Source organism: Trichoderma atroviride, chromosome 4, assembly GCF_020647795.1.
Source record: "Trichoderma atroviride chromosome 4, complete sequence".
Taxonomy (NCBI): domain Eukaryota; kingdom Fungi; phylum Ascomycota; class Sordariomycetes; order Hypocreales; family Hypocreaceae; genus Trichoderma; species Trichoderma atroviride.
Window position 1 is genome coordinate 2,775,922 of NC_089403.1, and position 11,594 is coordinate 2,787,515.

General features: G+C 51.1%; 5 protein-coding genes across 5 annotated transcripts; 4 read left to right on the forward strand and 1 right to left on the reverse strand.

Moving 5' to 3' along the window:
• The first annotated feature begins 614 nt into the window (after window positions 1–614).
• TrAtP1_008255 (uncharacterized protein) lies at window positions 615–1,664 on the forward strand. Its single transcript, XM_066113842.1, has one exon. It carries the CDS (start codon window positions 1,021–1,023, stop codon window positions 1,438–1,440), a length of 420 nt encoding a protein of 139 aa, XP_065969931.1. The 5' UTR covers window positions 615–1,020; the 3' UTR covers window positions 1,441–1,664.
• Window positions 1,665–3,778: 2,114 nt separating this feature from the next.
• On the forward strand, window positions 3,779–3,967 carry TrAtP1_008256 (uncharacterized protein; the record flags this gene model as incomplete). Its single annotated transcript, XM_066113843.1, has 1 exon — window positions 3,779–3,967. One exon carries the CDS (start codon window positions 3,779–3,781, stop codon window positions 3,965–3,967), a length of 189 nt encoding a protein of 62 aa, XP_065969932.1.
• A 4,851-nt stretch (window positions 3,968–8,818) lies between these two features.
• On the forward strand, window positions 8,819–9,466 carry TrAtP1_008257 (uncharacterized protein; the record flags this gene model as incomplete). Its single annotated transcript, XM_066113844.1, has 1 exon — window positions 8,819–9,466. One exon carries the CDS (start codon window positions 8,819–8,821, stop codon window positions 9,464–9,466), a length of 648 nt encoding a protein of 215 aa, XP_065969933.1.
• A 61-nt stretch (window positions 9,467–9,527) lies between these two features.
• On the forward strand, window positions 9,528–10,151 carry TrAtP1_008258 (uncharacterized protein; the record flags this gene model as incomplete). The annotated part of the gene is made up of 1 exon (XM_014086629.2): window positions 9,528–10,151. The coding sequence occupies one exon, from the start codon at window positions 9,528–9,530 to the stop codon at window positions 10,149–10,151; it is 624 nt and encodes a 207-aa protein (XP_013942104.2).
• A 143-nt stretch (window positions 10,152–10,294) lies between these two features.
• On the reverse strand, window positions 10,295–10,630 carry TrAtP1_008259 (uncharacterized protein; the record flags this gene model as incomplete). The annotated part of the gene is made up of 1 exon (XM_066113845.1): window positions 10,295–10,630. The coding sequence occupies one exon, from the start codon at window positions 10,628–10,630 to the stop codon at window positions 10,295–10,297; it is 336 nt and encodes a 111-aa protein (XP_065969934.1).
• Between the last annotated feature and the right edge of the window lie 964 nt (window positions 10,631–11,594).

Here is an 11,594-nt window from a genome sequence, read left to right on the forward strand (position 1 = left end):
AATATCAAATGATTTTGAAATTGGCCAGCTGTGCGAGCATTAGGCAGCAGGTAGCTCGCTGCTTGCGCCGTGAATATTGAGTACATGTATTTGATATTGGATATTGGATATTGGATCCTATAGTCAGAGCCAAGTAAGAATAAGGTACCAGACTATCTGGCGAGAGAATGCCGGGGCATGGGCTATACAGTAAGATGCGAGATGCGGAGTGGACGACAGGGTACCGACAGTACATGGGGGCTACATGGTACGTGTGCTCGACAGAGGTTACCTGGACGGCAAATCCCCAGGGCTGGTTACATGTGAACTGAAGGCCTTCTGTCATTATTGATTCGATCAGCCAACAGCACTTCCGTCTATACGGGGTACTGGACGTGCCCATCCAGTCCAATGCTCACCAAATTTCTTCATCGGCGCAACTCATTAGACTTTGCTGGTGGCGACCACTGGCTGCTGCTGCTCGGGCACTAGCGCCGGATGGCACTTGCACTTATTGTGTGCATGGTGCTAGGTTCCGTTATGGAAGTCGCCGTGGAACTTCTGTTGCTGTTGGCTGCTCTTCCCGTACTACTGTAAGTACAGTGCACTCTCTCTTCATCTTCAACGTTTAACCCGTCACGCCGGATTATCTAATCTGGCCAAGGAAAAACCCATCGACGTCCGTCCGGCGATCCATGCCAGCCCCAGCCCATGTCAACTCCATGCTACGATGCCGGCATCACGTCTGCTGCGAGCGCTAGGACCTCTCCCGCTGGGCGATGCCAGAACTCTCACAGCTGTTACGTACAAACACGCACTATTGCGGTGTGCTAGCCGAGCAGGGCCGGCAGGGCTGACCGGTCGCTGAATACGGGCATCTGGACACTCCAAAAGCGTCGAATCTCTGATGGCGTCGAACGGCCTCTGCCCGCCACCGCCCAACCGCATCAGTTGGCCCTTTTCGGCGCTTCCCTCCCATCCCGTCGTCCTGGCCTCTCCAGACTCCCCGTATTCCAGTTCCACGCGCACTCTATTTTCCCCATGGGCGCCGTGCTGACAGCTGCGTTGGGCCAGCGTGGGGGAAGGGTCGGGGTCGAAAAGCTGGAGATGCCACCGGCGCTGCCTCCCAAAGGGCCAATTTTCGGTCGTACTCAGCGGCGCTATTATCCTGCCCTGGGGCCCTTTCTGCGCCTGGACGGACCCCTCCTGCTGGTGGTTGGAGGGGTGTTTTCAATGCTTTGCTGCCCGCGTTCAGCGTCTCTCCCGCCGCAGACAAGCTCGCTGGTAATTGACCGAGCTAGGGGCGGCTTGGCGGCCAATTGGCCAGCGCGCATCTCTGCAATCTGGAATCATCTCCGAACGGCTGCTGCTGACTCGCCAGCCAGTTGCTCACAGCATGGTTTTGACGGCAATACGCGCAAGTCATGCGCCACCAAGTCATTCACTCACTCCAGCAATTGAGTTTGAGTATTCTATACGCGGAGCCATGGTGTCGTGTGAGCTGCGTATTTGCTCTCGACTGCGTCTTGCCCGCATCCCTTCGCATCACGGGCGCCTCTTCGGCGGTTTGCCGGATTCACTAGTGCTGGCTCTGTTCTGGTCCAACGCCCATTGTCACGCGTCCGTTGTGCATACGCTCATCACCATCGAAAGTTCGATCGGATCATGCCTGTACTGATACCTAGAACACATATGTATACATGCAGCAGCAGGCCATGTGCCTCATCACACTCATCACCAAATCGATAGTGCATTTCGACGTCCTAGAATGTGACAGCTTGGCCCATGGCCCACGCCAAGATCTGCCCACCGGCGAGGCTGAAAACGGGATGCTACTGCACCTCGCGACAATGGCGCCCAGAGAGAGGTTTGAGTTAGATGCTGGAGTCGAGATAGCTGCCTCGGATCTCTTTGGCCGAAACAGAGATGGCCCTAATACTTCCCCGGCCAATTTGCCAACCCGTTTTACGAGTCTTTGACGTCGTTGATCAATCACGCCCGCTGCTTTGGTCTTTGGCTTCAAACCGGCTCCAAACTTTCAGCCTCCTCTGGGGATGCTCCCGGCCATGCGTCAAGTGGATTGACATCCTCCATCATGGAAGCATGCTAGACATCTTGGCCATTCGGCGTTACTATTTGCCTCTCAAGCTAGGGACCTTTGCCTCGTCGACGGCCAACAGCCGGTGTATACATGATCCGACGCCAGGTGTTTGGCAGCAGTATCGCCATTGTGGTGCGCATTCCCTGCAATGCACAAAAATAAACCTCGTCTCCATCGCCGTACTGTAGCCAAATCTGCCCAGCCAACGTTTGCTCGCTGGCTAACAAACTCACCAGAAAACACGCGAACCGAACCCAATGCTCGGGCACCCCCCCCAGCACGACTCCATATACATGGACGCTAGCATGCCTCACCATGCACGTCTCCGGACCGAAACACCCACTCCACATGGACGCCCACAAGGCGGAGCTTCTCTGCAAATTTCAGGTCACGTTAAGACTCGAAGAAAAAAAAATCCTTCTCGCGCCAATGGCCCAGCCTAGCATCTGCTGCTTGGGGGATTTCCGGGACGCCAAACCCAGCTGAGCCAAGGCAGTCCCTCAGCCGCGCCGCCTCGCTGCGCTGATTCGACAAGCGGCACGCCAGCCTTCCACAAAGGTACGTACCAGCTTGTACCGGCCCAGGCATTGGCTACTAGCCGATACATGCCGGCGAGTTTCTAGACCCATCGAGACGCCAGATCGAGGCCGAAAGCCGCCCCGTATTTGCTCATCTGATGAAGGGATGAATATACGGGGAGCAGGGGACTATGGGGAAGAAGGGGTGAAGAAAATTTTCGGCCTTTACATCACGGGACCAATACTCTGACATGATGACCAAGGAAGAAAAATTCAGCTGAGAACGTATTCGCCAGCGCCGGGTTCAGCGCTGCAGAGTCAGATCCGGCTCAGCAGCCGAGGCATGGTGATCCATAGTGAGCAACCCTCGGACCACAAGCTGCTGTACGGTGATCACCAAGTGTTCGTCTCGCCCCATGGCAGTTCACCGCGTGGCATTGTGGCTTGCCGTAGCTGCATCGGGGGCACCAAGGAACCAAACCACCCTTGGGCATGAGACGATGCAGTCGCCAAAGCAGGTCCATAACGAGACTATGGTGTGAACTGTTTAGTACATGCTCTCTCGCCAAGCAGCGTGGTAACCCACATTCCGGCCAAGCTGCAAAAGCCACACAGATCTCCCCAGAAGGGGAATTAGCCTTTAGACGACGCCTCTCGGCCTACCTGATTATTAAGTTTGGTGGATGTCATATCCAACTGTAATTCTCGTATGTTTCACCCCCGTCTCTTACAAGTATTCCTCGTCATCGTCGCTGTAGTATCCGCAGAGAGCTAGCAGAAACGCCGAGTACCGGCAGGTTTCGCGGAGTGCCCTCGGGCGTATATACGTGCTACTGCTAGTATTAGAATTTGCGGCGTACATGTAGGTACTCCGTCTACCAACGCACAACAAAGGGGAGTCCCACTGGCCCCCATTCTCATAGGCAAGGCATGAGAAGAAACCCGTTGGCGGCGGTCAGCACGGCCAGACAGAACGGCAGAGAGGGATGATGAAAGGCCGAGAGGCCCCGAGGATGGTGGCAGCAGCTGTCCCGCCCCTTCACGATGCAAAAAACCAAAGTAGAGCCAGCGACATCGCTTGGGACAAGGCATCCGGTTCTGGAGTAGGTAGTATATGCAACGATTCAAAGGAGCAAGCAATCCAGGTTCGCGCGATGGCTATCGATAGACTGGGAACACAATGGTGGATCTCTGTGCCTTGACCAAGGTCGCGACCCGATGTGGTGTCCCTGAAATTACCACCTACCAACTACATACGAATCAGTTGCTGTTCCATGGTGTTGCCACCAAGCTGGTGCCCAACCCAGGGTTGGCCTGTCTTGGCCCGGTCCCGACAGAAGAACTGGCTGCCCGTTACCGCGGCATCTAGCAATCCAATGCATTATGCATGCGCCGCCAAGAGCACGCAGCGTGTGGGAAGGCGTCCTGTTAGCGCGACATATTGCTTTAGGATGTTGAATGTCACTCTGGTCAGCTTGCCAAATTGCGTATTCATGTCTCTTTGCAAAATGAATACTCATTTTGGATCTCAAGTCGATGGGTTCATATTGCCTCGTCCGCTTATACAAACCTGCTTGACTTGATCCAACATGGTATTATCCCCCAGACCATGTTATATGCCTACCAGCAAGCTTCTACTCGCGCTTGTACCTTCCACTCATACGCAAAATAACCATTCAGACCACAGGCTGTTGGTGTTACTGATGGACGCGATGTGATACAGTAGCCAAAGCAACTCTCCAATTGCATTAACATTTGCAGTACAATTATACACTAGACATGTACGAAGCTACCGCAGCCTGTGGATTCTACCGTTGGCCAAAGATATTTTACTTCAAGGCATCAGTTTCCTCCGAACCATGCAATTTGGCTACAAGCGACACACGTTACGGAGAAAACGGGAAGAGCTTTTGACCACAGGGCAAGGATGGAGGTTACACTCATTCATCTACCCAACGTGCTTCGGTGAAATTCCCTTTGAGCATGGCTCTCTTTCATTTCCCATGCTTTGTGCTGCTACATGGTGGATGCAGGGAAGGATGCAGCACCACACCCATACCTAGTGCTGCGCGCATGCAGTTCGAGTGGAAATGGGTAAACCAAGGTAGCTAACCGGAAGTCGTCCTTTTTTTGGACTGCAGGATTGGGTTCCATTGCTTGTTGGGGTGGCACACTTGTGCCACTACAGTTGACTCTCAACCCCCTGCCGTGTCTGCGTGCATATTCCTACACCAATAGTGTGCGAGAGCCCAACGACGGTAGCATTCTACCACGCCGAGTTATATTGCAGCAATATGCAAGTTCCAATCACGTCTAGGGAACGTTGAATAGGATGGACCCTGGCGCTGATCCTTCATCTGGAGCTGAGCCAGTCGGATTGAAGAGGTGAGAGGGGCATTAATATATGCACATGCATGTATGGCGAGTATGGGAGGGTAGTATTGAGCTCGTGAATGAGGCCATGACAATGCAAAAGGTCAAGAAACGGAGGGGGTCATTGTTTGGGATTTGGATCCTTGGGTTGAAGAGGGAGGGTTGTGCTTTATCTCATGGTTTCATTCATTTTCAGGTGGGTGATTTGCCTTTACGAATTTGGCTGAATATATTATTGGCTGATGGAAGTAGGTATTGTAGAACGAAGAAGTGAGCTTTTTGTTCATGAGTCTGTTCACATGCTTCAACCGGGAGGGTGGGAACGGATGATGTGTGGGGAGCAAGGGCCGTCTGTCTATCTACATGTAGGTTATACCGTCCATGTAGGATTGCAGATTCCACGGTGAAATCATGGGGCAAAGTACGGCCTATCTTGCATGAAATATCTATATGCGTGTTGCTGGCTGGCGGAACGAGCGGAAGGTTATCTTTCACAGCACTCGTAAGGTGAGGTAGATATCGCGGGGAATGGGGTAGAAAGGTCGGGGTAGATAAGATCTAGATATGCTTATACCTTTGGTGCTCGAGATAAAAATAGAGGCTCTATTCGGCCCATGGTTTTTTTGAGAGATTTTGAGAGAGCGGAGTATTTTTGTTGCCCCTGGTTACGATGTTTGCATCGCGTAGACGGGCCGATGGTTGGTTTTGAGGTGAAAGGAAGCGAGAGATGGATTTGTAACTTGAAAGTTGCTTTTTGCAAGTATGGGCGTTTTGGGGATTTTTGACATGTGAACAGGTCAAGAGCGAGTCTCTATTCTGTTGGTGCTCCCACTGGCTTTTTTTTTTGGTCCTGCCGACATGCATTATTGTTTCCTCTCCATTGTCGGTTTTCGTTGCGTGAAGAAGTTTATGGGAGGGGATTATATAGCGATCCTATGTGGGGATGTGCCGTCGAAATGATATCAACTCGACAGGTTTCGGGGGACGTAGAAAATGCTGTGAAGTGGTTGCTCTCGCAGATTTCATGCATGGACGGTTGAAGGCCTCAGGGAGGGTTAAAATTGCTGTGAAAGATTTCGGCGTCGCGCCAGGATTCGATTGGACATGATACACTGAAACTCGATGCCCGCTAAAGGCACCCATGGGAGTCAAGGAAAGTTGCTGCGCTAATCAAGGTCGTCCAAGCCGATCAAGGTTATCTCGGTCATCTAGGTCATTTGCACAGATGATGGGGATGTTTAATTGTAGCAACAACTATAAGCAAAAACAACCAAATCACATGCCTCTATAAGGCTGCTCGAGAGTAGCAAAAGAAAAACGCTGCGTGGCTTGCCAGATGAAGGGAAAATACTAGCATAAATGCCATGCGGTAGACATTTGTCAGAGGCAGTTCTCTTTCTCTGCTTCGCTGTGTTGGCGTTGAGAAACCTACACACCTCCTACAACGTCTCGACTCAGTTACCAAGCTTGGTAACGAGCGCTAGCAAGCGAAGTGGAATTGACCCTCTTTATTCTAACCTCGTAGGGACATGCTATTTGTTTCTTAGTCAGGTCTTTGCTGAACTAAAAGTCGGCAATGATTTGAATGTGGGTAGCTTGATATTACCGATCCACGACTTGCGTGGAACGTGCACGATGGTTGCATTTGCTACCCTACAACATCTTCACTTTTCAATTTTTTCTTTTGTTGATTGCTGCGGTGGTGGTGCAATAGTGATTCATAATATCATGGCGCTGACAGTATTCAAATTATGACACTAGTATTAGATTTTGCGTTCTTCTTCTCGCTAAAGTTGTTATTAGAGAAGCTCGTCTTGTTGTTCGTACGGGTTTACATGGTAGTATATCTGAAGATTGTCTCATTGGAATATCTAGCCCTCATCCTTCCAACATGGAAGAAAAAGGAGGGAAAGAAGAAGAAGAAAAAATCGAGAATGGTCCTGAACATATTGATTCCCCTTGATCCTCACGCCATCCTGGACAGATAGGGGTACGAGATCGAACTAGGACGGCCAGAGGAAAGGCAATGCTCGCTTCATAATCACCATTTGCGAGAATTAAGCATATCTTAGCGAACATCGGCCCTTGGACGCGACGACATCCTATCGGGCTGTGGATACACAGGGCATTCAACAAACGCAAATGCCATGATGAACAGATCAATAGCTCTCGACAATCGGTGCTACGAAAAGCTATGACGAGGTCATCGCAAGATTGCCATCTGCAGCAAAGCGCGGCAGTTGGGTTACCCCTGGGTCACATGGATTGAACTGCCCTCCTATGCATAAAAGCGGTCGGCAGTTATCCTAGCTCTCGTTGAATAAACTGCCGGCCCAACGACCCAGCTTAACGGTCCTTGTTTTTTTTTTTGCCATTTTTCCTCACGGGGCCGATTAATTGGGATAGGGGGGATACGAAAGATTTGGTTGCATTGGAAATGTCAAACGCTCCCGAGGTCGGAAAACCGGGGCGCGATCCCGGTTGCGACACAGTGTCAATGGGCCCCTTGCGAGGCACTGGGCTATTATACTAGCCTCCCCCTTATTAATTGTAGAAAACACCACATGCACGGTTCTATATCAAACTTGATTGAGCCAAGACCAAAAAAAGTAAAAATGGCGCCGAAATATCACATATTAGTATTGCTGCTAGGACTTTCGTCATCACCCTTCAAAACAAGGGCAATACTAGCCCTACTGTCAAGCAGAAAACTTGCTTCTAGAGATGAGAAAAGGGGTAAAACTGCACTCAGTTATCACATTACTAACCAGCATAAACAGCCTCGTCAAATTGCAGCGCAGATAGCTAGCCGTATAATCAACATTCTCATCGGACATTCTACTGTGTAAAGATTTCCAAGGTCTTCGTAAAGCTTCAAAAGCCCGTCCCCAGCCGCTTACAAGGCATCAAACCCCACACAACTACAATCCAGCAATTTCGTCATCTGCGAAGCTTCAGGTTGGTTGCGTAAATGGCAGAGCTCAGCCAAGCAAGACCTAGATATAGTTAGGCTGGCGTAGTGCTGGGCATAACGAGAGTAGCGAGTTGCAGATAACCTCTCTTGTTGACGTCTCAGCAGAGGGCAACAGTCGCAGTTCAGAACTGGCACAAAGGAATATGCTCTCAAAACAACAAGCAGTTCCAACCATGAAGAAATTTGGAGCCAGAAATGGCACTTTTTCTCACAAGAGGCCTCAATTTCATCAAATCTCCACCACTATCCAAAGGGTGCTGCTAATCAGGGACGAATTCTTCGTAAAAACAAAGCCTTCTACCAGAATTGACATCTCAACTCCGAGAAAAACACACTTGGGCAGTAGATACTCGCATACAAGCCTGTCAATCGATGAAATGACGATAGATAGTGAAACAATACTCCACGGCCTAGACCTTCTCGGCAAGAATCTGTGATACTGTGTGGCCGGGGGCCCCCCCGGTCCGGACGTTGAACCCGTCTCCCGGAACGCCTTCTACTGCAACCAACCTTTGTCAAGCGAGTATACAGGTGCATAGTATGCGCAGAATACATGGTAAACCCGCATATCCGGAGTTGAAGCTGAAACCGCCTCTTTCACTCAGAAACTAGGCGTATTGTCCTTCGAACGAGAGGAGTCCCGGCACTGAACGAGACAGACATACGAAAGTTGGAATCGATAGACTCCACTTGCATGAAACTTAGCACTACAAGTGATAAGCTAGTCAAGAACCATGTCATATCTGCCAGGCAGGATCATCTTAAAAAGGAGAGCATAGCGGCCGTTGAAGAACGAGCAAGAACTGTTCGCTTCTCTTCATCCTTTCTGCCAGGTTTGCCAGGTTAAATTTCATACTCAGTTAAACATACAAGATGACTCGACGGGACCTGACAGCTTTTGCCATTGTCGGCTCGCTCATGGCGACGTTTCTAACACAACGGCCAGTCACACAGCAAGAGACATTGATCGGTGGCCGCAATAACACCGTCCTCGTCCTCACCGATAGCCACCCTGGGCTGTGCAACGCTCACCTGGCCGCAGTCTCCGAGCTGATCGAGAGCCATCCGTCACTGGAAGTTCACTATGCATCCTTTCCTAGCCTGGCAAACAAGCTTGGGCGCATCGAGATGAATGCAAAAGCAAAAAACCCGTATGCCAAAGTGCATTGGTATGAGTTCAATGCTCCCAGTCTCGCAGAAGAGGCTGGAGTCCACAAGGGTGGCCCTAGCGGGATCAGGACTCCTCCAGGGCTGCCAGGGCTGCATGCATTTGGAGACATCATCTCATTCTTCACGGCCGCATGGTCAAAAGAAGCTCATTTGGAGATATACCGGAGCATTGTAGATATCATTGACGAGGTTGATCCTTCTCTCATCGTGCTCGATCCATGGTTTCGGCCGGGCGTTGATGCTGCGCGAAGTTTGAACCGAAGACGTGCTTACGTTTCACCGAATGCACTGCTGGATGACCTGAGCGTGAGGCAGCCCCTTGGAGCACATTTTTGGAAATATCCTGGGTGAGTGTGCCGACATCGAACCTGTTTGAGATTAAGAAAACATCATGTATTGACGCCGGGTTAGCATGGCCACGGGCATTGCGTTTCCAATTCCTTGGAAAGATGTCCCAAAAAATATATACCAGCAAGCTTATTCCCTGATTCAAATCCTTGGATCGTCTGCCATTAGAAGCAAGCGTTCCTGGCTTCAGGAACAAGGCATCAAGCATGCTATCACGCCTAGCGAGATAGACAACCCAGCGGTACCATGGATTGCCATGAGCTTCCCTGAAGCAGAGTTCCCACTGGGCTATATTCCGGACAACATTCATGTGGCGGGTCCACTGGTTCTCGACGCAGCACCAGCAGAGACGCAGAGCGCAGAATTGGCGGGCTGGATAAAGAAGGCTCCCACCATGCTCATCAACTTGGGTAGTATAGTGGAATACGACGAAGCAATGGCCCGAGCTATGCTGACGGCAATCATTCCTGTCTTGGAGGCTGAAAATGTCCAGATCCTGTGGAAGATGAAGAAGCGAGGGCAATTCGGCAATGAGTTCCTGGAGCCGGCGAAGAAGTACATTGATAATGGAAGGCTGCGGCTGGAATCCTGGCTCAGCGTCGATCCCACTTCTCTGTTTAAGACTGGTGATATTGTAGCCTCTGTGCACCACGGAGGCGCCAACTGCTTCTATGAAGCGCTGCTGTGAGTAATCCCATAAACCTCCTTCTCCACGAGTCGGTCATCTTGTCATGGCTGTTATCAACTGAAGAGCCTTCTTTTGCTAACCAAAGCTCGGTGAATCCGCAGTGCTGGTCTCCCAAGCGTCATCCTCCCGCAGTGGGCCGACCATTACCGATATGCGCAAACAGCAGAATACCTTGGCGTTGGTGTTTGGCCCTCGAAGGAGACGTCGCCAGGGTGGGACGCTGCAGCCCTCACCGAGGCATTCCTCAACGTGCTCAACGGCGAGGCCAGCGTGGCCATGCGGGAAAAGGCCAAGGCGCTTTCAGAGAAGGGACTGCGGTATGGCGGAGACAAGGCGGCAGCTGCTCTGATTGCCAAGCTGGCGAGAGAAGGGCGCTGAGGAGCGACGAGCGTCGTGGTTTGCAAGAGGACGCCGCTTGTTGGCTCGGTAGTTGCACGCGCGTTTGTTAGTGCTCCTACGGCCGCTTGCGAGAGGCACATGATGGCCCGGGCTGAGATTAGGTCGACTGTATATCAGAGATCTGATCTCCTGGAGGCCGCAGCCTTGATTACCCCATACTAATAGCGCGGGACGTTGATAGTGGGTGGTGTGAGTCGGTCAGGCGCGGGTTTCTGGCGAGTGGGACAACTCTGACTGGTTCATGATGATGGAGATGCGTTATGCCGTAATGACAAAAAGGCTGTGCTCCAAAGCTTCGTCTTTTCAGCCAAGATGCTTGTTGGCTCGCATGACTTGCGCAGCGATAGTTTTCCGCAGGCAAGACACGAAATCCAAACGCCATTCGCGGCAGCTGAAGTTTCAGCAGCAGCGTGGCTTGGAGAAGTCCGAAGCGAGTCGAGCTCAATAATGCGGGGTTGAGCGGTGTGTCGGCGCACTATTACTGCCAGGCTTAAGTCTGACGGCAGGATATTGGCACCAAATCAGCATCATCTCTATTTGGACAGAAACTTGATATACATGGGCATTTGTAGTAGCCTATTAGATGGTTCATGGAATCCATACAATAGTAATTGTTCATCTGGGAAATATGCATCCATCCGGGTCCTTCTAGATAGCACGGTAAGAGGCTGTTTCGTGTTGGTTGCGAACTTGTAGGTGTATTGACCGCTTTCTAGATTAGCATGAAACAGCCAAGTGATGCTTAATGGATAATATGTACCAACGTATCTCAAAGTCTGAGCTGAACATTTGCCTCACGCACCTCCATCTACCTGAATAGCGTTGCATTGGCGACTGGAGACTGCAACAATTAAAGCTTGCGACACAACGGCCCGCCATGTCTCACTAGAAAGCAGAGAAGCGTTCTGATTCGGTTCCAGCACTGAGGCTCGACTATAGGCACTAGCGCGAGGGCACAGCTGAACGAAGAGAAACACAAACACCGTGCGTAGACCAGGGCTCAACTACAGTAGAACGACAATATTGTCCATCTTTTTGCCCAAC